The following is a 27,361-nucleotide window of genomic DNA, read 5'->3' on the forward strand; positions in this document are numbered from 1 at the left end:
GAAGCGCTCGCTTTTTTTGCTTTATTTTAGTTATTCGGAAGATTTGTTTAAAATATTAACCATAATAGGTACTTCGTACACATATGTATATGTAGCTTCAAGCGATGTGAACAAAAATATAATATTTTTTTTGAAGGAAAAGATAACTTAACTTGTCGTTTAGGTACATTTGCTTTGGGGTTTAATTTTAGAAAGAAAATTTTGTTTTCTTATAAAATATTTGCATTAACATTTGCTGAATTTTTCTTTCTCAAATAAATTCTTAAATTAATAAATTTTATAACTTTCAGTTGCTTAAACATTATTGGCTAACTCAACTTTTATGTAGATACAATTTTATCTTTTTCCAACCATATTTTATTTGCAATGGAATTTGTCTAGACTAACTTAAGTACGAACATACGTTTTATAAGTATATCTATTTACTCATCCCTCAAAGCCAAATTCGTTTTCCATTTATGTATGCGCTATAATTCTAATTTACATTTATAATTCAACTATTTGCCATTCAACTTTTGGTTCACAAATCTTAGGGCTCTCTTATGCCATACATACACTTCAAAACAATTTTTTTTTGTGTACAGTAAAACACGCTGAGAACAAAAATTTTTTTGTAATTATGACTATTATCACAATATTTGTTTAATAAATGTATATTTATACATAAATAACATTTTTCAATTAATTTTTAACATACGAGTACATATCGTAGTGAAAAGCTTGAGAAGTTTTGCAAATTTTAGACGCGAAGGAATCTGAAATAAACAGCATGAATGCAATAAAATGACTGGCTTATATGTGCTGCAAAAGTGGGAGTGAAAAAAGTGCAAAGCTTTCACTTTTACAAAAAAGCTTTCACTTACGCGCAGAGCTTTCACCCTGTTTCGATTGCAGCAGATCTTTATAAATCGCTTGCTGATGCTAAAGCTTTAGAAAAGTTGCTAAGAATTCTAAAAATGATGTCTTCTTTTAAGTGCTTGCTGATTAACCACTTTTAGAAAACGCTAACACCTCTATAAAAGCTAATTTTTTTTTCAAACGCTTGCTGATTAAAGAATTGCTTGTATAAAAGCTTGCGCACAGTTTTCAGCTGGACTTTTGAATTTGTAGCCTCCGCTTTTCCAAGCGTGTTTACTTGTATTTAATTTTGAAAAAAAAAAAACTGACCAAGCAAAACCTTTCAAAAAAGTTGTGAATTTTGCAGCTTTCGCTGCTATCAAAGTTTTTATATTCACTCGCTGCTTTTACTTCAACGAAGGGGTTTACTTGAAACTATTTATACGAAGAAAGTTAAGTTAAGCTGATAACAGTGATTTGATTGGGGAGTGAAAGTTTAGTTTTTTGCTTGCATTGGATTGATAAGATATGCCCAGAACTTTTTTACTCTTGCAGCTTTCACTTCATCCAGAGCTTTCACTTAATTCAAAGCTTTTACTTGCATTTCTTCGTTAATGAAGTTTTCAAAAAAGTTTTAATGTAAATTATCACTTCATCCAAAGCTTTCACTTTCATTGCCAAAAAGAGCAAAAGCTTTAAATTAATGTTACTTAAATAATACTTAGTAACAATGCTATTATGTTTTTATTTGCTAACTTTCGAAACTAAGCTGTCGACGTATACTTTCTTATTCTACACATTTACTTAGCGGCTATTCATATACATATACAATTTGAGGGTTGTATTTTTATTATTATTATTATAATATAAATTCAAAAAAGCTTACATATTTTATTTATTCATATACTACATATAATATCGTGCTATACATAGCATTGCATATCAAGTTTTACTTCAAGTGCATTTGCAATTTGAAAATAACTATGACTAAAAGCTTTAAGAAATAACTAGCAAATACTGCATTGGCCTTTTGTGATAAGCTGGTATATTTATACTATTGTATTGTTAGCACATATACGTATGTACATACTATTGCGTTTGTGTGTGTATTTAGCGCTAAATATGGAGTGGGAAAATATTTCGAATTACGAATACTGAGACTGGTGGCTAGGTGAATATAGTACATGAATACGAATACGAATGCGAAGACGAACATCATTTGTTCGCATACCAACATACATACACTGCATAGAGTACATTTACGAATATGAATAAATAGCTACTTAGATGATGCTATGCGAGTACATAACGTACCTACTTTTCTGTACATTTCTTTGTTTGTATGTATGCACTATCTGGGAATCTGAGCGTAAATATATGTTGGCATTTAACTATTGAATACGAATGACTACAAATACGAATACGAATAGGAATACAAAATGTGTTTATCGATTTTCGAAATTTTCTAAAATTGTTTTCATTGTATGTATTGTATTTGTTGTGAGCTGTGCAGCTGTTTGCTAATGCTACGAGGAGTTCTTCTTCTTCTTCTTCTTCTTCTTCTAGCATAACACTAGATTTTCTAGTTCACTAGTATTCCATATCATCTTCGTCGTCACTTTGACACAGAAGTTTTCTACAACAGAAATTTTATAATAATTGAAATAGCATGTGTTCTTAAAAGCTTTGTTGGACTTTTTATTGAAATTTATGGTGTTTGTTTTTTTTGGTGAATTGTGTGCAAAATTCTTCAACTTTAACTACAAATATCATGCTGATCATGTGTTCAATGTGGGTATTTTAAATTGCTGGAGTAATCGGAGTGTAGTCTACATTAATGCATGCAAAATCAATCAACTGCTACTCAACTAACTACTGCGTACGTATGCAGCAAATAAATGCCTAGAATTAAGTTACTTAATGCATTCAATACAAAAACAAAGTAAAATAAATAAAAATTCTTGCGGGTAAAATCTAAAAGAAGCGATTATTTTGTGCGAGAGTAATACTATAACTTGCATGTTATTAAATTTTCGCAATTAACAGCCGTTTATATCGGCTTTAATAGCCAAGAAAATTTGAACGATTTTTTTTTTTAATTCTGTAATTGATGCAGAAATACATCTAGATGCCCTAGGCGCACTTCTGTATCAAAAATAAAATTTTGAAAAAAATTTCCACTCGGAGGCAGACTTTCCCAAAGTGAATACCCTCTACCAGGGTCCGAACATAACAGTTATTGATGAAAACTGTTCTACAACTAACTAACTGGTACTACATACCAGTTGATTTCTTTTTTCACCTAGAACCAAGTTTGAAAATAAATTTTTATTTGCAGTTTTTATGTAAAATTAAAAAAAAAATAATTATTTTTTATTTTTATTTTATAAATCCATAATAACAATTATTTTTGAAGCGAATAATAACAATTATTTTGAACGAAAAATGACACTGAAGATGGCACAATGCCGAAATTGGTTGTTTGCAAAACAAACTTGACAAGGGACGACGGAAATTCGTTCCAAAATAAATCATCAATTATTTTTGATTTTTATCTAAAAAGTCTGAAAATAACAGTTATTTTTGATGTTTATATTATGTTTGTTTTAGATAACAGTTATTGAAGCGTTTTATTTATAAAAGTCATCGGTAAAAATCATTAGCCACCATTAGCCGTTTTATTTTTATATTTCAAATATCAATAGGGAAAACTGAGTGCTCTACTTTAAGTGCCATTCAAACAACACTAAATTCCAACAACTATTTTTTTTTTTATGAGAGAGATAACTAACTATTTATTAGAGGATAAAAGAAGGTGCACAAAAAGTTGTTTAATTACTAACTAATAACTAGTAGGTATTTCAGCTGCATTAAATCTCACTTGTAAAGTAGCATATCTTAAGTTTTCGTTTCTATTTTGGATTAAAAAGTATATTTTTAAATTTACTTCAAACGGTTTCAAACAGGCACTTGCATAATTTACGCTTAAAAATTACTGAGGGATAACGTTTTCTCCGGTTTGCAATTCATGCAGTTAACAATCCTGTAAAAATTCGTTAGTAATTGTAAATGTTGATTTTAGTAGTTTCTTTTTTTGGGTTTTATTTTTGTTTTTCAAAAGGTATACTTAAATAAATGACAATACTACTAAGTATTATTAACTTCATATGAGGGAAAAGAATTTGTAAGGCGGTAGGAAATAATAGCAAAAAAAAAATGAAAATAAAAGTTATGCATTTTTGGTTTCCTCAATTTTGATGATGCAAAGCAATAACAACCAACGCCAATTGCATTTGCCAATAGAGATGTTTAAAAGGAGTATATAGCAATGCATGCAAAGTAAACAAAACTGAAAGTTATAGTTACTCAGTATATAGGAGAGTACAAAATTTATATTAAAAAGTGGACATGAATTTTCGGCCATTTCCAAACGACATAAAAGCATTTAGTAATTTAAACACTAAATGTAAATGGCCATTTAAAACTTTGTCATAATACTTTGGTAAATCAAAAATCCGACAAAAATTTGTGGAAACCTCAAAACTGGACATATTTCTTTGTTCATTTGAAAATTTGGCATACATTCTTGTAATTTCATTTAAAAACTGGCCGAATATTTTTGAGGATCTAAAAACAAAGTTTTTTTGGTAATTTAAAAGGTAAACACAATTTTTATAATTTAAAAACTGGTTGCAATATTTTTGACATAAATATTTACCTTATTTTTTTTAACGTTGGACATAGATTCCTGAAGATAAATTAGTAGACATTTAAAAAGTTGACAAAAAGTTTGGAAATTTAAAAACTGCACATATTTATTTACATAAATTTGTGGACCTAAAAAGTGGATTTTTTTAAATTCTTGCATTTTATAAACTTGTACAAAATGGTTGCAATTTAAAATCTCGAAACAATTTTCAGTATCTAAATGAAATTAGTTTTTGGGTTTGTTTAAAAATGCAAATAGCTGGGGTTTAACACAAATTTGTGTTCTGTTATCCAATATTTACAAAGTGGTAAACAAATTTAGAAATTCAAAATATAGACATTGGAACAAAAAATGTTGGACATAAAAATTCGACATATTTTTTTTTTATTCAAAAACTGAAAATGAATTAGTGTAATTTAAAGTCTGAAATATATGTTTAGTCACTTAAATTAGCTTTGGTTTTTTTTTTTAAGTTGGACATACATAACTGGGTTTTGAGTTACCAAAAATTTGTGTGCTGTTTTCCTTTAACCAATTTTAACGGACAAACATTTCTATGACCGAAAGCTTATGCCCAGTTTTTCAATAGTCAAAAGCAGATATTCAGTTTTTATTGGACCCGAAATTTATGTTTAAAATAACCAAAATTTATGTCCGGGTTCAGAATTTTCAACAGCTTATGTGCAGTTTTTTAAATTACCAAAACTTTACACCCTGGTTTTAAGTGACGAAAAATGTAGTATAATCAAAAACGAATGTTTTGGTTTTTAGATAACAGAACTGTATGTGTTATTTTTGAAATTCCAAAAATTTGTGTGAATATATTAAATAACCAAAAAATATGTCCAGTTTTTAAATGCATAAAAATTTATGCCCGGGTTTCTATTGGCCAAAAATTATGTTCAATTCTCAAATTACCAAGAATTTGTGGACAGTTTTTAAATTGCCAAAATGGGGGGCTCGGTTTTTTTTTATAACAAAAATGATGTTAATTTTTTTTTTATCAAACATTTATGTCTAGTGACGAGTTTTTAATTCAATAAAAATGTACATATGCCCTGTTTTTTATCTGCCAAAAATTATGTCAAATTTTCAAATCACCAAAAAGCTATGCCTAGTTTTTTAATTACCAAAAATGTATGCCCTCTTTTATTAACCAAAATTATGTCTAGTTTTTACTAGACAAAAAAATTTATTTTCTGTTTTTGAATGACTAGAAATTTATTCCCTCATGTATGTCCAGTTTTAAATCTTTTAGGCTACCAAAAATGTGTGTCCATTTTTTTCTTTTAAGCGTTTACATGAAACTGAGGTCAAATCAGGTCGCTGATGTGTGTATGTATGTATGTTTTTAAATTTAAATAACATGCTGTTTTTCTCGTACGTAAACTTAAAATATCTACTTATTTATATCATGACTTGACATTTGTTTGCTAGCAACGTATGTATAAAATATTAAATTATTTAGTATGAAAAAGATATGACGATCAATAATAGTACAATCGAATTTTCTACAAGTAGTACAAATGTATATATTTATTACTACACATGAAAATATAAAACATACTAAATAAATATGTATTTATGCTATCTATTAATTTACTGATGCAATAACAAATTTTGAAAAACATTCCAAATCACGCAGGTTCTAGATGCAGGTACATTTTGGATATAAATATGTATGACAACAGTTTTTTTTGNAAAACATTCCAAATCACGCAGGTTCTAGATGCAGGTACATTTTGGATATAGTATGTATGACAACAGTTTTTTTTTTAATTTTATATAAATAGTAAATAGTTAAGGCCCATTACAACATCTCAACATGTATGTATGTATTAAACGATAATGCCTTCATGTAAAACGAGCATAAGTACGTTGTTAGTATGTGTATGATATCGTAGTAGTGGTAGTTAATTTTAATCAAGTTAAAATCATGTGTGTTTTTGATAACTCACTCTTCCTTTNGTATGATATCGTAGTAGTGGTAGTTAATTTTAATCAAGTTAAAATCATGTGTGTTAACTCACTCTTCCTTCGAGGGAAACTTCTCCGCATAGACGCGTGAAGACTTGTTGCAAGCCTTGTCGCAGCAGGGACAATACCAATAGCTTAGCACACCAATCGAAATGGCGAATAGCACATTTGGTATGATGATTGACAAAATAAGATGATACAAATTATTCTCCCACGAGTAGCGACCGATCACCACTTCCGGGTAGGCACGACTATAGTAGCAGGGAAATGGTTCGCCAATGTGTGAGTAGCTGCAGCATAAAGAGAGTTGAATATGAGATGGTCAGTGTGAGAATGATATACATATGTATGTAGGTAAATAAATACATGGAATGATACGAGTTATGTACAAAAAACAACAAACAATTTTCTCGCTCTTCTTACCCATATTGGCGCGCAAAGACACTACAATTCGTTGTGGGTGGATAACCGCAGCCTTCGGAATTGATGAGAAATTTCGTATAGCTAACATCCCATTGCACCTTATCCAATTCACGTGGATTTTTCTCCCATTCACTGAAGGGGATGCGTGTATAGTTCACATACAACTGATGGCACCTGAAAGGCAAATGAAATATAATGAGTAAATAAGTTCAACTAATATTATAAATGTGAAAGTTTGTGTGGATGTTTGTAAAGCTTTCAGGCAAAAACTACTGGTCGGATTTTGACGAAAGTTCACAGTATGCCGCTAATACTTTGGGGAATAAGATATAGATTATAACACTAATTAAAAATAATAGGATTGCCACCTAATAGAAATTTTGAAATTATTGAAAGGCCTGATACCTTAATTAAATTTCTACATTTAAATGAGAAAATTGGTAAAGCTTTAAGAAAATTTTGGAATGGGGTTGCCATCTTTTTAAAAAGTGACAATAACGTTGAATGCCAAAGTTAAGCATATGAAACCTCACAATAAGAGAGGTAAACCGGTTTCAACAGCAATTTAAGTGAAAAATAATTTTTTTCCTTTCTGTCAGTTCTAATGTTAAATTCAAAAAAAAAAACGAAAAAAACGAAAGGTAATTTAATTAAATTTAAATGAAAAAATATTTTTACTCTTCTGTCAGTTTTAATAGTAAATTAAAATTGTAATACATATATCATCTAACCAAATAGATTTCGCGACTAAACACTTTTATGTGCTCAACTCATTTAGATTTTAAAAAAGGTTAAAATACGATTTGTATCCCTCTTAAATGTACCAAAAATTGTTCACTATTTTAATTCTCGCTTAGGTTTCTAGTTTCCACTTTTTCTTCCTTGAAAACTTACTTGGTGAGTGATGACGTACAGCCTTCGCGGCATGAACTCCACGAACAATTTCGAATGCCTTCCGCATAGATATGATCAATGACAATACAAGTAACTGGCACAGGATCATAATCCNGCGTGTATAGTTCACATACAACTGATGGCACCTGAAAGGCAAATGAAATACAATGAGTAAATAAGTTCAACTAATATTATAAATGTGAAAGTTTGTGTGGATGTTTGTAAAGCTTTCAGGCAAAAACTACTGTTCGGATTTTGACGAAACTTCACAGCATTAATGCTCATTCTTTGGAATAAGATATAGGTTATAACACTTATTGAAAATGGTAGGGTTGCCACCTAATAGAAAGTTTGAAATTATTGAAGGGCCTAATACCATACTTAAATTTCTACATTTAAATGGGAAAATTGAAAAAGCTTTCAGCAAATTTTGGAATGGGGTTGCCATCTATCTAAAAAGTGACAATAACTTTGAGTGCCAAAGTTAAGCATATGAAACATCACAATATGAGAGGTAATTGAATGGGACCTGCTGCCGGTTTCAACAGCAATTTAAGTGAAAAATGATTTTTTCCCCTTCTGTCAGATCTAACAGTGAATTAAAATTGTAATACATATATGATCTAACCAAATAGATTTCGCGACTAAATACTTTTATGTGCTCAACTCTTTTAGTTTTTAAAAATGGTTAAAATACGAATTGTATCTCTCTTAAATTTACATAAAATGTTCAGTATTTTAATTCGAATTTGACTTTCGACTGCATTTTAATAGTTTTCTACCAAATCTCGCTTAGGTTTTTTAGTTCCCACTTTTTCTCCCTTGAAAACTTACTTGGTGAGTGATGACGTACAGCCTTCACGGCATGAACTCCACGAACAATTTCGAATGCCTTCCGCATAGATATGATCAATGACAATACAAGTGACTGGCACAGGATCATAATCTGCGATTATTGTCGAAATTGCCGGATCCACAACGAATGGTATGAGGAAGAGGAAGGCAAAGACCGAGAGAATTGCAGTGGTTCCTAGAAATAAAAAATAAAAAATTAAATTTGATACACACGGCGCGAAAATAAATAGGGATGTGATATTTTAACAAGTTTTGACTGTTTTTGTTTACTTTTTTAATTTAGTTTTTAGATTTATTGTTAAAAATTTTTTTTTTGTCATTTCATTTAATTTTTAGAAAAATATTTTATATATTTTTTCTCTTATATTTAATTATTTTAATTAAATTTTCTCTTAATTTTTAGATTGTGTTGCTTTAAAAAGAATTTTTTTTTATTTCATTTAATTTTTAGAAAAATTTTACTTTTTGATTANGGCAAAGACCGAGAGAATTGCAGTGGTTCCTAGAAATAAAAAATAAAAAAATAAAATTTGATACACACGGCGCGAAAATAAATAGGGACGCGATATTTTAACAAATTTTGACTGTTTTTGTTTACTTTTTTAATTTAGTTTTTAGATTTATTGTTAAAATTTTTTTTGTCATTTCATTTAATTTTTAGAAAATATTTTATATATTTTTTTTTATATTTAATTATTTTAATTAAATTTTCTCTTAATTTTTAGATTGTGTTGCTTTAAAAAGAATTTTTTTTATTTCATTTAATTTTTAGAAAAATTTTACTTTTTGAATAATTTTTTTTATTTTTGTTTCTTTAAATTTTTCGACTTTATAGTTTTAACAAGATAATTTTTTTTTAATTTAATTTAATTTTTGTTTATTTGAACTTTATAGTTTTTTTTTTTATAAAAATATAGCTCTTCATCTAAAAAAACCATGTAAGTCAAACTTGGAAACGTTTCCAAAATTTGTTCAAGATTTATAAAAATTCGACGAATGTTGATAAAAATTTCAAACCTTTTATGTGGAATTTAAAGAATTCTAGGCATGCAGTTTTGTAGCGGGATAAATTTTAGTATAATAAAGTGCAAGTTTGAAGTAGCTAGGAATTACCGTTGCATTTTGGCAATTTTTTATGCTGACAGTGTTGTGCAATTTTCTCCATACATATGAAANAGATAATTTTTTTTTAATTTAATTTAATTTTTGTTTATTTGAACTTTATATTTTTTTTTTATAAAAATATAGCTCTTTATCTAAAAAAACCATGTAAGTCAAACTTTCAAACGTTCCCAAAATTTGTTCAAGATTTATAAAAATTCGACGAATGTTGATAAAAATTTCAAACCTTTTATTTAGAATTTAAAGAATTCTAGGCATGCAGTTTTGTAGCGGGATAAATTTTATTATAATAAAGTGCAAGTTTGAAGTAGCTAGGAATTACCGTTGCATTTTGGCAATTTTTTATGCTGACAGTGTTGTGCATTTTTCTCCATACATATAAAAATATTGTCGAACATACATTTTCTTCTGTCTCTATTCAATAAAAAAAAAAACTGCTAAAAATCAACGGTAAATGCTAGCGGCTTCAAACTTGGTTTTTTTATTTTATGGGCTACAAAACTGCATACCAACATTTTTTCTAAAAATTCTGCCAAAAAAGTTTGAAATATTTTCGATGAAACTTTGTCGAATTTTCTTTTGGTAGACATAATAAACATTGAATTAGCAAAATAAAAATAGACGAAATTTGTTAAAATATCGCGCCTGTATTTTTTCCCCCGCCACTGCATATTTAAATCAAAAAGCTTCATTTACACACTACACTCACCAAGGCACAGCGATGTGTAAAATTTAGCCTTCTCCAATATAGACTCCAATTCTAGATCGCTTTTCTTTCGCTGTGGCGATTGCAAACCCGTGCGACTAGAACGACCCGAAGTCGCTGTCTTTGTGCTGCCCAAACTAATTTTACTGCCGGTGATGGTATGCGCCGAAATGGTCGGACTGGTTGGGAACGACATTGTCGTCGTAGCTGTTGAGCTTTTCTTCATGTTGCCAATTTGGGGCCCGTTCGCTGCCGCTNCAAAAAAAAAACGCTAAATGCTAGCTGCTTCAAACTTGTTTTTTTATTTTATGAGCTACAAAACTGCATGCCAAAATTTTTTCTAAAAATTCTGCAAAAAAAATTTAAAATATTTTCGATGAAACTTTGTCGTATTTTTCTAGTTTTTGTACAAAATTTGAAATTCGGACTTATGTAAATAGGTTTTGTTAGACATAATAAACATTAAATTAGCAAAATAAAAATTGCCAAAATTTGTTAAAATATCGCGCCCCTATTTATTTTCCCGCCACTGCATATTTCCATAAATCAAAAAGCTTTATTAACACACTACACTCACCAAGGCACAGCGATGTGTAAAATTTTGCCTTCTCCAATATAGACTCCAATTCTAGATCGCTCTTCTTTCGCTGTGGCGATTGCAAACCCGTGCGACTAGAACGACCCGAAGTCGCCGTCTTTGTGCTGCCCAAACTAATTTTACTGCCGGTGATAGTATGCGCCGAAATGGTCGGACTGGTTGGGAATGACATTGTCGTCGTAGCTGTTGAGCTTTTCTTCATGTTGCCAATTTGGGGCCCGTTCGCTGCCGCTGCTGCTGCTGCTGCTGGTATTACTCGTAATCGTTGGCTTGCTCGAGAGCCCAGACGTTTCGTGCTTTCACTACTCTTATTGTTCGATTGTGTTTGTATTGGAATACTCTATTCGATTGTTCGAGCGTTAAAGCTAACGGTCTTTGTATTTGTATGTATTTTCAGTTTGTTTTAGTGTGGTTTGTTATATGTGTATGTAAATTTTCGATTTGTTTATAAGCCTGTGGTTTGTTTTTTATTACATCAGTGATTTTTTGATTTTAATACTATGTTACTTTTTTTTTCCTTTCCTATATCTTTTTAATAATTCAGTAAGTTTTTTTCTTAAATATTTTTCATCTTCTGTTTTTCGCTAAATACTTTCCATATTTATCTATCTGTATGCTATTTTAACTAATANAGCGTTAAAGCTAACGGTCTTTGTATTTGTATGTATTTTCAGTTTGTTTTGGTGTGGTTTGTTATATGTGTATGTAAATTTTCGATTGGTTTATAAGCCTGTGGTTTGTTTTTTATTACATCAGTGATTTTTTGATTTTAATACTATTTTATTTTTTTCCCCTTTCCTTTATCTTTTTAATAATTCAGTAAGTTTTTTTTTTCTTAAATATTTTTCTTCTTCTGTTTTTCGCTAAATACTTTCCATATTTATCTATCTGTATGCTATTTTAACTAATATTTTTTTTTTGTGTGCTACATAATTTTGGTCATCTATTTTCTGTTGTTGTTGTCCTAGTCTGTTTGCTGTGCTAGTTTCCTTTGCTACATTTAGTGTTCGTTTACGAGTTGGTTTTTAGTTTCTCTTCATTTAATTTAAAATTTTTTAAATTTTTTTTTGTACCAAAATTTTCTTGAATATTTTGTTGATCACGCATCCCTCCAAACCGTTTGACTTTCCATAACAAGTGAGTTTGTGTGCTTATATATGTCTGTGTGTGTATGTATTTGTGACTTTAGGTGAATTACTCTTGAAATATTTTTGGGTGTGTGTGTGTCTGAGTGCCCGTTTGTACGAAATTAGTGCAATAAGCGCTTGGATAGAGGTTTTGTGTTTTAACAAATTTACAATAAGTTTTAGCCTTAAAATGTATAAAAACTTTGTCTTGCCTTAAAATTGGCGTGAATACACAGTTTGTTTTTCTCTTTTGAAATTTCAAAAACTTAAAGCAAGTATTTTTTTCTTGGTTCACAAACAATGACTTAAGTTGTTAATAAAAATCGTTTAAATTACATGCGTAAATCTAATATTGTCTGAATGAATAATTTGAAAAAGATTTTCGTGTTGGCCGAACTGCTGCTCTATTCGGCTTTTTCTCAGCTAAGGAGTGCGAATAAATATTTATTTTAATTAAAGGTTACTTGCTTTCGAGCGTTTTTTTGAAATCTGCTTACAGCAACACTTGATTGCTGTTTGTCGATTTTTTTTTTTAGATTTTTCGTTATTTTTTTTTCTAGCAAAAGATGTCCTTTTTTGCAGGCAAGCGCAATTTGCGGGTAGTGTAATTTATTTATTTTTTTTAGTGGGCTGAATAAAATACTTTTTTATATTTTTTTTCTTGGTTTCTTTTTGAATTGAGTTAGTGAAGTGAGTATGGTATAAGAATGTTGTTGTTGTTGTTGTTACAGTTAACCTGTTTGCACGCTCTATTGCATAGCAAACACTCCGGCCTGATGTACTGGACTGTCTTCTTGGAGCAGAGGAATGCCTAGAAATTCAAATAATATATTTATAAATGCTGTAGAATTCTGTTTAAAAATTATTTGAAATTAAGATACATATATACTGATAATTCTAGGATATAAATTTTTTAAGTTTAAACAATTTAAATCAAAACTAAATGCTCTATTGATATAAAGTGGCAAAAAAACCTACATAACTGTTATATTGTTTTTGAAATACATATGCACATATTAGGGTGATCCTTAAAAATATCCACATCATGGGATACACCTTTATTTCTTTCTACGTATAAAATAAAGCCATCCACGAAAATTAAAAAAAATAAAATAAATTAGTGGCCGCTGCTGGAGTTAAAAAATATTTATTTTCGAAAAAATTTTGACTTTACCAGCTATAATTTAGGGATATTATGAATTTATTTAAATAAGATTTAATAATATGTCAATCTTATCCAATTTAAAGCAATTTTTTTTCGAATCTACGCGATTTAAAAAATAATAATAATTTTTAATTTTAAATGTATTTAAGATTTTAAAGTTTTCGTGGATATCTTCATTTTGCACGTAGAAAAAAATAAGGGCCACCTTATGACATCTCAGTAATTTTATCGAAATAGGTCTACGGCATTTCTGCATATATGTATGTACATAGTATGTATGTATGTATGCAAGAGTTGTAGAAAGTAAATATCTAACGCTTTGAATGTATGCATGTGTGTAGATAAAAAGACAAGAACCCTCCTATTCAACAATTTTAGAAAATCTGTATCTTTTTTTCAGAGAATTTACTTTATTTTAGTGCAAACTTTATTAAAATACAGAACTCGTTTATTTACGGTATTTGCAATAGTCATTTGTGAAAGAAAGATTCTGCTAGGGTGTCAGGTGTAAAGATATTTTTAAATTTTCTTATTGACTAATTGATAAAAAATATCGTCAAAAAGTAAATGAAAAAAAATATATATTTTTCATTTTAAATAACCGGTATAATCTAAAAAATTTACCAGAATTAAATAAAAAAAAAAATAAAAAATGTAATGTAATTAAAAAATGAAAAAAGTAAGTTTCCGAAAGTTAAATGAAATTCAAAAAATATATATTTTTTTTTTTAAATAAAATAAAATCCTGAATTTTTCTCTAAATTAATAAATTTAAAAATAAGAAAAAAATTTAATTATTTTTTAATGTTATTGTGGCTTATTAACATTTTATTTTTTTTATTACTTAATTTTTTTTTTGTCTGATGAGGAGATGTGGTGATCTCCGAAATAGCTGCTATGACTTCTACCGCTTAGACTTTGTTGCTTTTAAAATTTTTCCTAATAAACGATTGTGGTACAAAGCTCAATAAAAATATTAAAAAAAATATTTTTCTTTTCAAAACAATAAAACCTAAAAATTTAACGAAAATTAAATAAAAAAAAATTAACAATAAATATTACAAATTTAACTACAAAAAAAGGAAAAAAATTCGCTGCCCGAGGACTCGAACCTCGGATCTCTCGAGAAAATTATATGTGAACATACCTAATCATTTGTCTTTCTGTTAAAATAGGCTTTCACCATAAAAGTTGGCAAGCGAGATCTGTTTTGTAAGAATTTCGTGTCGGTATAAACAAATTCTTTCGAACTATCTTGCCTACTGCCTTTCAATTGTCTTACAAAAAACTTTTTTTTGCTGAAATTTCGCTGTAAGTTCTCTTCTTCCGAATGCCCTAGCATTTCCTATAAAGTTTATATGCATTTGGTAAAAGCTCTCAACTTTGATATGAAGCTTATATTTTTTTCTAAAGTAATGTTGATACAAAGAGATTTCTTTAACTACCTTGAACCCTCCAAAATCTCCTAGACACAACAAAAGATTGAAAAAGAATCTCATACTCTCAAAATTGGGTAACTCAAAGAATGTCTTTAATTATATGAATGTATGCATGTATATATGTTTGCATACTTCGCTTATGAAAGTGACGGACAAAACTTGTATACTAAACTTTATGCTGTATTGTGAAAGCTCCAAGTTTATATACATACTTGGAACAGTTCAAAGTTTAAATAATATCGAGCCCTAACCGCTAAAAAGATATAAGCGACGTCTTTTCAACATTCTATTTTTGATATAGAAATGCATCTAGATCAGTGATGGGCACCGTCTTGCCCGCGGGCAAACTCTTTTTAAGCTTTCTATACATTTTATGTAGGCTGTACTGAGTAAAAGCTCGCTTCCCATCGCCGATCTAGATGCTTTTCGAACATTTCTGCATAAAAAAAATTTGAAAAAAATGTCTCTTACATCCTTTTGGCGGTTAGGGCTCGATATGTTAGCAAATTTAGGGGTCTAAAAGCGCAATTAATTAAGAAAATATACCACATTTATATATAAATGTATAAAAATGTATATATCTGGTTTTAGGAGGAAATAGGTTATAAAATTGTAACTGAGCGTTTAAAATGTAAAATGTAAAAGGAGCTGTTGAATAGATTTGAAATTTTAGGGAAGCAAAAAAACTGCTTAAATTTGCATAGGAAATGATTATAGATCCGATCTAAAGTGTCAATAAAGCTAGCATTTTTAAGACTTGATTTTTTTTAATTTATCTGTCGAGCAGCTCCTTTTGCATTAGTGATGACTATAACCTACAGGTTTATCTTAAATGATGAAAAGTAACCACATTACTGAATTAAATTTCCGAACTTCAGAATGCTCAAATTAGACTCACGAAGCTATTTGTTTACACAATTTAATGTACCATGTATGAATGTGTATATATCAGAAACATTACTACACTAATACCGAATTTCCACTAACTATTCCCTGAATAAAGTATAGTTTTTTTTAAGATAATATCGACAGAAATATAAAAAACCGAGTTATTCACGGCAACTACTTCCTCTTTTCATGGTCAATTTCAAACTATCCTAAAGATTTCAAATCCAAACTATGAGGAATACGTATTTTGAAATACAAGAAGTAATAAACGGTATTAACTAAGTTTTTCATATTTTTATGGTAAATTTACATTATCCCAAAAACTTTACCCAGAACCCAGAAAATCCGTTGAGATTTTCGAAATGGCAAAACAATTCTTTAATTTTCTAATAAGAAAAGTTTTTTATCCGCAACCATTGTAAATCAAATTTTTATTACCTCATTGCTTTGTGGAAATACTGTATAAGTTTATTTTTTACATAGCGAAAGCTTTAATGCTGAAATTGCACTGCACGCTGAAAAGTCGAAAAATGTGTGTCATCTAAAAAATGTTAAGAGCTTTTATATTTAACGCTCAGTTTAGTAATTAGATTTTTTGTCATTTCAATGTCTAGAGGAAATTGGCCGTTAAGTTCTCTGTATAATGCCGAGTTTACATCAGGCAAAAAGGGAAGACACGAATATTATTTAATGCAAATTTTCAATTAAAGTTTTTGCCATTGATTTTCATGCGCAAATCCGCCTACATTTTTCTTATGCCGAGTTTTCACTAGGCGTGGAAATGACAAAAAGGATATGCCTTTTAAAAAATATCATTTACGAACAGACTTAAAACAATTAACAACGCAAATATGTACACTGGCCGAAAAAGTATTGGCACAGATAATTTTTTACAATATATGCAACAATTTTAATTACATTTTTTTTGCGTAAATTTTTTATAAAAATATGTGAACACCACAACTAAAAAAATATATAGTTTCTAAACTTTGTGCAAATCTCAGGAAAATTCAACAAATTTATATGAAAATTTTCAACTTCTTAAACAGATTTTTTAAGTATGTAGTTTTGTAGCACAATATATTTTATTATGATAAACTGCAAGCTTAACAACAACATTTTCGAAAATGCTTTTTGTATAATTTAAACCTCAATTTTCTATACTAAAATTTGATGGGCTACAAAACTGCATACTCAAAAAATTAAAAAAGTACCAAAAAATTGGATTGAAAAGATGAAAATTTATAGAATTTTCCCGAGTTTTGCATAAAGTTTAAACATTATATTTTTATATTTCTTGTTGTAGTATGAATCCACCACATTTTCGTAAAAAATTATCGGACAAAAAATTATTAGTACCAATACTTTTTTTATTATTATGCCAGTACTTTTTTCGGGTAGAGTATATGCACAACTTTGCCATACAATTTTTTTTTTACCACAACACCTAAAGAAATTTTGGAATTCGACTTTTTAAGGGAATCTATATAACACCGAATGTCCCCTAGGCAAACAATAGGTAATAGACAATACTTTGTTTTAATGCCCAAATTTTTTATTAAACCTTGACATTTACTGGGTTGTGGAAATCCGTCATAAGGCTTTTTTACGAAGTCTACGTACATACATGATTATATATTGAAAAGCTATAAAATTTTTCTTACAAAATTCACGCTTAACAAATGCGTTTCTACTCAGTGAAAGCTCTAAGCCTCCGAACAAAGCTAACGCCAAAAAACGGACTGCATCTACTTAGTACATACGGATATATTTATGAACTCTCTTCTCTCACTACAATTATCGAAATGCATTTATTCACAAAATGTTTTGAAACCTACACCATAAGCGACGACATTACAGACACAATAACAACAGCACAAATGCTCAAAAAGGTGGATAAATATTTGAGCTTTCAGGTGGTTTCAATCCGCGTTGATACAGCTGAAAGTATGCTGGAAGTGTAGAATAAGCATTACAATTTACATATGCATGTATGTGAAAAAGCTGGCCAAAGTCAAACCAAAAGATGTACACAATAAACTGGTGATTTTTTCGTTCGTTCCTTTGTTTTCCATAATAATATTAGTAAATATAATGAAAATAAAATTCCCCATGCTTACGTGACGGATCTCATAGTGCCATTACATCGTCGCCTCCCCCTCCACCAGTATCGCCCAAATTATTTTGTGAACCTATATTATTTTTCGCCAATATCGTATCCGTATCCACACAACCTTTGAACCGCATTTTCGCATCATCACCCACATAGACAGTCTTCTGGCAGAGCAGCAGCACCAGACACGAAACGACAAACAACACCGATGGCACCACCGAGGCAATCACAAACTGACGATAGGTAACCTCCAAATCGAAACGTGCCACAACAATCTCCTTCTTCGAGGGCGAATAAAAGCAAGGAAAACGCGCGCGTGCATTATGATCGCTGCCATCACGGCCGAAATCCTTCAAGAATTCCTTGCACTCATCCATCAGCGTATTCACACAACCCTCCAGATTTATCATCAATTTCGATTCATTCGAAATGGTCAAATCGAAATCGGGTGGCGCTATTTCGGGTGTCGGCACCGAGACCGATATGTGCAAATGACTCAAATAAGTGAAATTCGTCAAATCGGTGAGCATATTGTGCTCAAGCGTCGAACCATTAATGCAATCCACGGCCTCAACGCGATCCGATGTATTCTTAATGAAATAACACGATGCCATCACAACATTATCGGCCGATTCGTTCCACACCTCCTCTTTCGTTTCGGCATTGATGGCATTCTGACACTGCGACAAATACACTTTATCACCGCTTAACACTACAACATTCTTATTGCGTGTCGGTATATCGACACAGCGACGATCACAATTGTAGGGGGTGCGTATCTTACGACACGTACCACGATTACACGAATACAAACCGTTTATATCCATACAATTGATTTTCCCCCGTCGACCCGAACACTTAACCGGCGAATCGCTATTCTTGAAAACACACTCAAATGCATCGGTTATATTTAGGCATTGACCTTCGGTACAATTGAATGTGCCCGTCAAATTTTTACACTCATCATTAATGCAACGCGCCTTATCGGCGCGGTCCTGATCGATGCCATAGCACGTCTTATTCGCCGAATTTGTACAATTCTGGAATGTGAGATTGGTGCCGTTGCTGCGCAAATTTACATAGATTTGTATGCAGGCGCCGGAGGTCTTGCTCAGACACCATTCACCGCACGAACCCCATTCGCAATTGTCCTTGTTGACGGCGCGTGTGGTGGTGCACATGACGGGCGTTGGATCGATGCCGCTCTTGAAGGCGCGAGTCGATGGCATATAAATGGCGACAGTTAGATAGACTAGCGCCACCGAACTGAGCACAAGCGTCATTTGACACACACAAATGGTGCCACAAATGCGCTGATCCTGCGGTGGGACGATAAGGTCCTCGCTAGGCACCTTTTTCTTACCCATTGTGGTGGTGGTGGGCTGTTGCTAGTGAGTGAGACGAAGCGCGATTCACGCTTGGCAGTTAGTATGAGCAGTTTTTAGGTGAGCAAGCGAGTTTTTGGCTGACGTTGCCTTTGCCGTTCTGCTTGATTGTAGTTTGTTGGCGAAGTTTTTCAAAATTCTGCTAAGTTAAGTGACTTAGTTTTGATTTCTGATTTAGCGTTTTTTATTCCACTTTTTATTCGCACTTAATGTTGGATGCAAGCAACGCTTTGTGCGCTAAAAATTTCTACAATTCTCTGGCCACCGTCAAATTCCTTCGCCAAACACATTCGCCAGCCACCTAGGCGTGGGTGTACAAATCGACAGCCAGTTTGTCTCTATGTATGTGTGTATATGTATTGCCTTTTAGCACGTTGACAGCTACAATGTGTTTTAGTTAGCTGTCGTCTCGCTATCGATTGTAGCATATGTCAGTCACACACAGCTAAGCGCACAAACACTAAAAAAACTCGTGCGATTAATTCCGATAGTCGACGTTGGATTAAAAAATGCTGGCTAAGCCTAAATAACACCGCCACTATACATTAAGGTGTTTTTTAAGTGATTTATATAACTGACTTTTTTGTTGTTGTATTTTTTTTTTTTGTATTTTACTTTTAGTTTATTTTCATACTTTCACCCTCACTTCAGCGCATTTTAAACAAACATCCTAGCCGAGTTTTTTGATGGTCACGAAAAATGTTTGCAATATTGATTTTTCCTAGCAGTTGGGCAGCGTTGGCTTTTCGCCTGTGTTTGCTTGCGTGTTGCGCTAATTTTTCGTTTTCATTGACAGTCATAAATTTTAATTAAGGCGCTGTAGCCAACTTACGCAGGCAATTTTTCGGTCACTCGGTCACAGCGAATAGGGGGGGCGGGGGGCCTCCAGCAGCCGCATTCGCATACGCAAAAAACGCTCACACACCCATTTATGCACACAAATTGGTCCACGCAATGTAATACAGGCCAATTCGCTGTAGGTTAACTGCCACTGTGCCACTAAATTTGCCTGGTTTTTTTTTTGCTACTCTTAGTTCAGCTGCACTGAAGTATGTCCTGCTGGCACATTATTGCACGCCTTCGCTGCCTGCCTTAAACACAACTGGCCACATTTTCTTGCACTTTTTATTGATTTAATTCAAAATCAGCTCCTGTTTTTTATTAAATTTGAGTTCGCTTTCTCCTTTTTTTTCTATCAATTAGAAATCGTTTTCACAACTTCTTCAACCGTTTCAAGATTTTCGTTTTCGTTCTTTGCACCGCTCCGACCACGGGCAATATGAGTATGTTGTGTGTATTGCAAACTGGCCAAATGGCAGCCTAAAAGTGCTTATCTGCCTATACGCCTAGCACCATACATACAATCCTCTTAAAACTCTAATAGCGTTGAGATTTTTGGAGAGCGGATGTGTGGAGGCATGTATGCTAAATGGCAGAGAGCATACATAGCTGAGAAACTGCTGGGCGAAAGCTCCTTCGAAACTCAAAAGAAATTTTTGCACAAAATCACTAAGCATGCGCGCGCACTTTGCTGCTAACTCGGAGTACAACGGAAAATAAAAATCGATAGCAGCATTCCTTCTGTATTTGCTGATTTTTTTTCGTTCTTGAATTCCTAGCATTTCGTTGCTTGTCATGCTTTTGGCAGTTTCGTTTACTCTCTGCGGCGCTTACCTCTGTCTACACAGCCATGTCATTCAATTTTTTTTTTGGGCAGCTTGGCACTGCTTTACTTACTTTTTGCTTTCTCGTACAACTTTTACCTCACCCCACCCAACTTTGCATGACATTTGGCAATATAGACGCTTGGTCGTTTGGCAATTTTACTGGCTTGCGTGCTCTATTTTTGCATATTTTTGATTGTTCACTTCTTTCGTTTGCTTCTTTCATTTTATTTGAAGTAGTGCGGTATGTGTCTTTTTTTTTATTGGGTCGATGCTTGCGTTACTAATTAGTCATGTACGGACCGTCAGCTGGTTTGTGATGTTGTTGAATGACTTTTGTCTTATTAGAAAAAATACATAACTCTGCTGAATAATCACTGGTCAGATTAGATTAGGTCAACGCGTTGTCACACATGTGGAACTGAGCTAGGTGCCCTAAAGCTAAGCAAGTAAGCGCGTATGCCACCTTGAGCAAGCTAAACCGCTTGGTCTACGTGGCCATGACTATGCACACCTCGACAACGAATGTCCTTGGTGTGTTTAGAGGCATTCCTTCACTGTGAATTCTGCTTGAAAAGGAGGCCTGCTGGTGCGCCCTACGGCTGCCCAATGTAGCATCATGTAATCAGTATGAAAAGTGGGACTTAAATGCTCTAAAGCCATCCAAGGATGATCCCACTATCATGCTCACAGATAGTCCTACAATGTCAGAATTCCTGAGATGGAATGCTGTGCAGTAGGGCTGGGCGATTATTCGATTACTCGAGCAAGTTGGTTAATCAATTATAAGGTTAATCAATTACTCGAGTAATCAAGATTTTGATTACTCAAAACGATGATTAGTCGAGTTAATTGAAATATGATTACTCAAAAAATAATAATTTTGCTCGTTAAAAGAGTTTGCTTTGGAAAATGCTTTTTTTCTTTTTTACATTCTGTATATGAAAATAATTTTTCGTTTCAATTTTTGAAAACAGAAACGATGTTTTCAGAGCATCAAGGAACTTCAACTACTTTATATGTAAAGAGTTGAAATGTTGATTACTCATTTTACTCGAAATGTTGATTAATCATAAAGCAAATTACTCAAATATTTTGGTTTTTGGTTAATCAAAAATCTTGATTACTCGAGTAACTGAACTTTTGAGTAATTATAATTTCCAATTAATCGAATAATTGAGTTATTTACTTTATGATTAATTAAAATTTTGAGTAATCAATTAATCGCACAGCCCTACTGTGCAGCGATAATATCTATGATAGACAAAGGGTCTCAAGTATGATATATCGACGGATCGAAGATTTATGGCGGGAGTTCTGGGATAGACTACTAGAACCAAGATTCCAAAAAAGTTTACCAGAGGGCTTTTACTCAACCATACTTCAGGCGAAAGTCTTTTCAATCAAAATCTGTGTCTTTGGAAGAACAAATGGGGTCAATTTAAATGTACTGGCAGGCATCACCAAAAGTCCTAGACGCATTTAGAAGTCATACCAAGGCTTGTAGACAGTTGTAGCCAACAGCAGGAGCCCAAAATAGAGTGAGACTGTGGTGGGATCGTGGACATGAAGAGTTTGAAGGATACGAATGGGCTGACAGTCTCAAAAAACTTGGAGCCTAAATGCGCTTGCATGATGCCGAGTAGAACTACTTAGGATCTTCGAAGATTCTCAGATTGTTGCCCGCTGGCGGAAGTAAAGGGAAGAAGGCAAGCAAAGAAATTCATAACTCAAACTAGTAGGAACTTCGAAAGATTGCTTGAATTTAGCCGGTAAGGTCTTAACACTCTTGCAGGCTACCTGAGAGAACACTGCAAGCTGAGCTACCATTTCAATAAAATAAGGCTTTCTGCAGAGACGGACTGCTGCTTTTGTGGGCTCGTTCTGCACCTCCTACAGATTTGATGATTAGTCAGAGTCAGTTCAAAGGCATGCGATACCAGCAGGTAATGCGTCGTTAGAGAACCAATCAATAGCCAGAGTCTTCCCTCTTGAGGGATATCAGAAACTAAGCTCCTCACATAATCCTGGACACTTGGAAACCTGTATTTTGGGCCACGACTTCTGCACCTTGAGGATCATGGGTAGCTCGAGCATCCGTTTACTCATTTGTGTGGGAAATCGATACTTCTACTATCAGCATAGTTTCCGACAACGTTTCTTATTTCGCAAGCCTCAGTTTAGGAGCAATCATAAAACAGACCTTTTTTTCATAAATACGGCGCAGAAGCTTGGACGATGTCGCATGAAATTTTGAAGACTTTGGATGTACCTGAAATGAAAGTTCTACGCAAAACCAGAAGAAGATGGAACGACGTACTGTACGGTCGCTACCAAATGCAGAAAACGTGTATATATTTGATAATATAAATTAGTCCAACCCTCTGGCCTCTTAGTGGTGCCGTTTAGACTTTGTAATACTTTTTTATGGTCGCAGGCACAAGTTAGCTGATACGGTGAACAATTTGATGTTTTCATGATTAACTCTTTAGAGAATTTCCAAAAAAATGCCGTTATTTTTCGGCTACATGCACAAAAACCCAAACGAAGGTATATGGAATCCATTTGGTATCAATTACACTGTGCAACAATGAAAATGGCCCTGGCTCTGGGGGTGCAATTATTTCAAGTCTTGGATGAGAGACATAGATCCATACAGTACATGGCGTATGAGTAACATTCTCATCTCGACTGTTTTTAACTTTTCCGTGATAAATGGTAGGTCAAATATGAATCTTCCACTTTGAATTTTTAAAACCTGATTTCAGATTCATAATCAGCAACCCCAAAACCCCATAATTGTAAATTTTTAAGCGAATCTAATTGGTTTTGATTTTTTTTGTCCGCCATATTGGGTGCGCCCTTACTTGTTTAAGGATTAAATTGCTTCGAAAAAAAACATTAACTTTAAAATTACACTGTAGAGACGTTGAAATGATACACAAAAATGCCGAGAGAAGTAAACTTAATTTTGGGTCGTAGAATTTTTCCAAGATATTTCGATTTTAGGTTAACATTTCCAATGAAAAGAATTCAAATTTTAAGCGATATTTCCAGCTCTCAAGAAAAACGAAAAAATCATATAAAATGACGCACAAGAAATGGACAAAACATTTTCGTGTATTAAAATTGTTTAAATCAGTTTGCAGCTCTCATCTAAAAAAGGTTCGTATATTTATTTCTTCAAGAAAATTTACAGCAAAAGCAAAGTGCTTTTTCAAGCAACAGAAATAATGGAAAATATTTCTTGCGATTTTTCTTGTGAGCTGGATTCTAAGCTTCAACATGAAAACCATTACTTGCACGCCATATGTATGCTAGTACGGCCATGTGCAACATGGCGTATGAGTAACAAAATTTTCTGCTACTCTTTCATACAAAACATTCCCTGCAAAAATTTGTGCGACTAATCTCTAAAGAGAGTATTCCGAGATTACTTTCAATCGGGTATTAATTAGTCCCAACTAGTCTCATACGGGTACTATTGGAGATCAATTAGTCTCGACTCATCCCTTATGGGTATAATTGGAGATCAATTAGTCCCCAACTCATCTCTAACGGGTACTATTAACGATTTAATGATATGTACGCACTTCGTCAATGAAATTTCATGTGCGGCGTTGGCACACAGATAGAGTATTCGCCTGACAAAACTGAGTACCCCGGTTCGAATCTCAGCTGCCGCAAATTTTTATTTTTATTTTTCAAAAGTGACTAATCGCTTTTTATACCTGTTCAGGTATAAAGGTGAACAATTAGTCTCTTCATAGGACATGCTCGAACAAAAGCGAACAGTTCATTCCATGCAAAGAGATCAAAAGTGGTATTAGTCGCATGCTCTTTAGCGATTGCTCCCGGATTCATCCCGGATTAGTCCCATTTTTTGCAGGGTTATTACACATTTATATGTGCCCATTCACAATTTGTTTATTAATCATTCTATTTTCATTGTTAGCTGGTTTTGTTATTTTTATTTTTTCCTTTTTTGAATTTTTTTATAGGAATGAAATATTGTCTGACATAATATTTTTTATATAGGTATCTACTGACCAGAACTTTCAAAAATTTTTCGAGAAAAATGTTATACTAAAAAATATTGAAATCACTTATTTTGCATTTTATCGAGCCCGCTGCGTGTGTACCATTTTTTCCAAAGCGAGTTTGTGATGTGAATTTGTTCTTTCCCCCACAACACATCACCTGGTAAAATATTGAGCCCTAACCGCCAAAATAACGTAAGCGACATTTTTTTTCAAAATTATTGTTATTTATTTTTTTTTAAGCAGAAATGCAGAAAATTTCGAAAAAAATGTCGCTTACTTTATTTTGGCGGTTAGAGCTCGCTATTGTTATGCCAAAAATTTATTGTACATTTTATCGTATGTTACAATGCATTTTTTCTTGTGGGCGAAATTATTGTATATGCCGCACAAAAGTATTTTGCACGTAGTAAAAATAATAAAACCAGTAAATTTCTCATATAAAAATTTAAGAGTACCAATGACCGCATCTAAATAAAGTTAGTATGTCACCACCTATGAGGTACCTACCACCTTTCCTTGAAAAGAATTATAGAAATCGGTTATGCGATAACCTGCATTAAAAAAATAAAAAATATTCCGACGAATTGATAACCACCTCCTTTTTGTGAAGTCAGTTGATAAAATACATCCAAAAAATTTTAAAGGTATAAAAACGCTATCCTGTAAAATTTGGCTTCGCGCAAAAATGTCGACATATAGACTATATAATATAGCACATAAAGTTAGCAAAGCATGAACTATGTATGTAAGTAGTCATGAACATTGACCAAACAATTTCACTACATGTTGGAAACTCGTCGAGGCCTAACCGCCAAAACAGCGTAAACGAAATTTTTAAAAAATTTTTATTTTTGATGCAGAAATATTCCTAGAGCATCTAGATGCATTTCTGCATCAAAAATAAAAATTTTGAAAAAATTTCGTTTACGCTGTTTTGACGGTTAGGGCTCGATGTATTCATTGTATTTATGTCACAAACCATCCTTTTTTTATACGCCAATTTCCGTATATCGCACACACTTGATGGATAAAAAAAACTGAAATTGCAACGCGATTCCGCGTCATTTCATTAACTCAAGTGCACTAACCTGCTTTTGTGGCCTCCTGTGTGTGTGTGTGTTGCCCTCCAACCGCACCTACTTATGTAGGTAAGTACAATTCTTTCACTGTTTACAAATTGTTTTTCAACTGTGGTCTATTAGCACATTTATTTGTATGTACATATGTTTATGTATATGTATGTACATACTTATTTATGTACATATGTGCAGGTACATGTGCTTGTCTACTGCTAAACTTTTCCTTTTAACCACTTTGGCTTGGTTGGCCTCCTTTCGCCGTTTCAAGTTGTTATTATGAAATCATTTCTGGCACACACTTTTTTTTTAGATATTTTTGACAATTGTTTACAGTTTCTTTTCTGCGGCCAAACTTCACTAGTTAATTGCTTACTGCACTAAAGTGCAATAAATTATTATAATTTTTTTTGTTGGAATATACACTTCTCCACAAAGAAATATCAATAATAGTGAAATATTTAACAGTAACAGGACGAGCGAGAATTTTCCACGTTAAAGAGCGAACAATATGATTTGTGCGCTACGAGCAGACTGACACTTGTTTTCAGCCATTTGTGAGAGGTCCTTTTTCCGAATGTGTTGGCCAAAACGAAATGCCATCCACATTGTGCTGTCACTTGGTTTTATATATTTAATGTTGAGGTTTGACTGCATGTGGAAGAACAACAAAAAGGCCAGGGAGCGGAATGTTCCCTCGCTTGGATGGTGATTGAGAAAAGAGTGAAAAGTAAAATGAGAGCGAGTGGAGAGAGAGAGAGAGAGAGAGAGATATAATGTGAGAGTTGAGTAGTCAAAGCGGCAGTAAGCTTTCAAATGTTAAGGAAAAGAGCAACGATGTGTAGGAGCACAAATGACAGCAAGAAGAAGTATAAAGAAGTATGTGTTCTTGTGCCCTTTTCTCAATTCATACGTCATAGACTATTCTGTTTTTTTTTAATGTTCTTTAACCAATCAGTGAGTCATGTGGAGTTTGCTGAAGTTTGTGTGCACGAAAGTGAAGTTGAGAAGAAGCTGGTAAAATACACTAGTCGACAAGAAATCTTTTGTACCTAAAAATTTCTGCCGAATTGGAATATGAGAGTCAAATCATAGAAAAGTAGAGCAATATTCGAGCTATAGGCGAGTTCACAGTACGTAGGTAAACTTTTGTTAAATTTAAAATTTTTTCTGTACAAAATTTATATTTGTATAAATAGAAAAATTTAAATTTTTCGAAGGTGACACGAATCTCTATTGTTCAACAATTTGTGCCGTTAAAATTTGTATAGAGCTGTAAGCGACAAACCGTATGTGCGCTTATGAATAGTTGTCGATAAAATAATAATTTTTAAGCAACA

The 27,361-nt window shown here is 32.5% G+C and overlaps 2 protein-coding genes across 4 annotated transcripts; both read right to left on the reverse strand.

The window, feature by feature from the left end:
• Positions 1 to 699: 699 nt before the first annotated feature.
• Positions 700 to 10,769, reverse strand: Teh2 (tipE homolog 2 phospholipid transfer protein). 2 transcript variants are annotated; one of them, XM_017625292.1, is made up of 5 exons: positions 10,527 to 10,769; positions 8,675 to 8,870; positions 6,947 to 7,120; positions 6,577 to 6,813; positions 700 to 2,473 (listed from the first exon to the last, which is right to left on the reverse strand). In XM_017625292.1, exons 1-5 carry the CDS (start codon positions 10,747 to 10,749, stop codon positions 2,428 to 2,430), a joined length of 876 nt encoding a protein of 291 aa, XP_017480781.1. In that variant the 5' UTR covers positions 10,750 to 10,769; the 3' UTR covers positions 700 to 2,427. The 2 variants fall into 2 exon arrangements, with proteins under 2 accessions (XP_017480781.1, XP_017480779.1); XM_017625290.1 differs by lacking the exon at positions 700 to 2,473 and adding an exon at positions 3,450 to 3,880.
• A 1,273-nt stretch (positions 10,770 to 12,042) lies between these two features.
• LOC108370057 (uncharacterized) lies at positions 12,043 to 27,086 on the reverse strand. Of its 2 annotated transcripts, XM_017625293.1 has the most exons (3): positions 27,074 to 27,086; positions 17,861 to 19,959; positions 12,043 to 13,059 (listed from the first exon to the last, which is right to left on the reverse strand). In XM_017625293.1, exon 2 carries the CDS (start codon positions 19,218 to 19,220, stop codon positions 17,871 to 17,873), a length of 1,350 nt encoding a protein of 449 aa, XP_017480782.1. In that variant the 5' UTR covers positions 19,221 to 19,959; positions 27,074 to 27,086; the 3' UTR covers positions 12,043 to 13,059; positions 17,861 to 17,870. The 2 variants fall into 2 exon arrangements, with proteins under 2 accessions (XP_017480782.1, XP_017480783.1); XM_017625294.1 differs by lacking the exon at positions 27,074 to 27,086 and having other exon boundaries at positions 17,861 to 20,516.
• Between the last annotated feature and the right edge of the window lie 275 nt (positions 27,087 to 27,361).

The sequence above is a fragment of the Rhagoletis zephyria genome, unplaced genomic scaffold, assembly GCF_001687245.7.
Source record: "Rhagoletis zephyria isolate East Lansing unplaced genomic scaffold, Rhagoletis_zephyria_1.1 Rzeph_scaffold_03985, whole genome shotgun sequence".
NCBI classification, from domain to species: Eukaryota; Metazoa; Arthropoda; class Insecta; order Diptera; family Tephritidae; genus Rhagoletis; species Rhagoletis zephyria.

Coding starts and splice junctions, on each gene's coding strand:
- Teh2 (XM_017625290.1), bottom strand. CDS start 10,749: ATGAAGAAAAGCTCAACAGCTACGACGACAATGTCGTTCCCAACCAGT. Junction 8,871..10,526: donor TTACACATCGCTGTGCCTTG/GTGAGTGTAGTG, acceptor TTTTATTTCTAG/GAACCACTGCAATTCTCTCG. Junction 3,881..6,576: donor AAGTTTCCCTCGAAGGAAGA/GTGAGTTAACAC, acceptor GAATTTTTACAG/GATTGTTAACTGCATGAATT.
- LOC108370057 (XM_017625293.1), bottom strand. CDS start 19,220: ATGGGTAAGAAAAAGGTGCCTAGCGAGGACCTTATCGTCCCACCGCAG.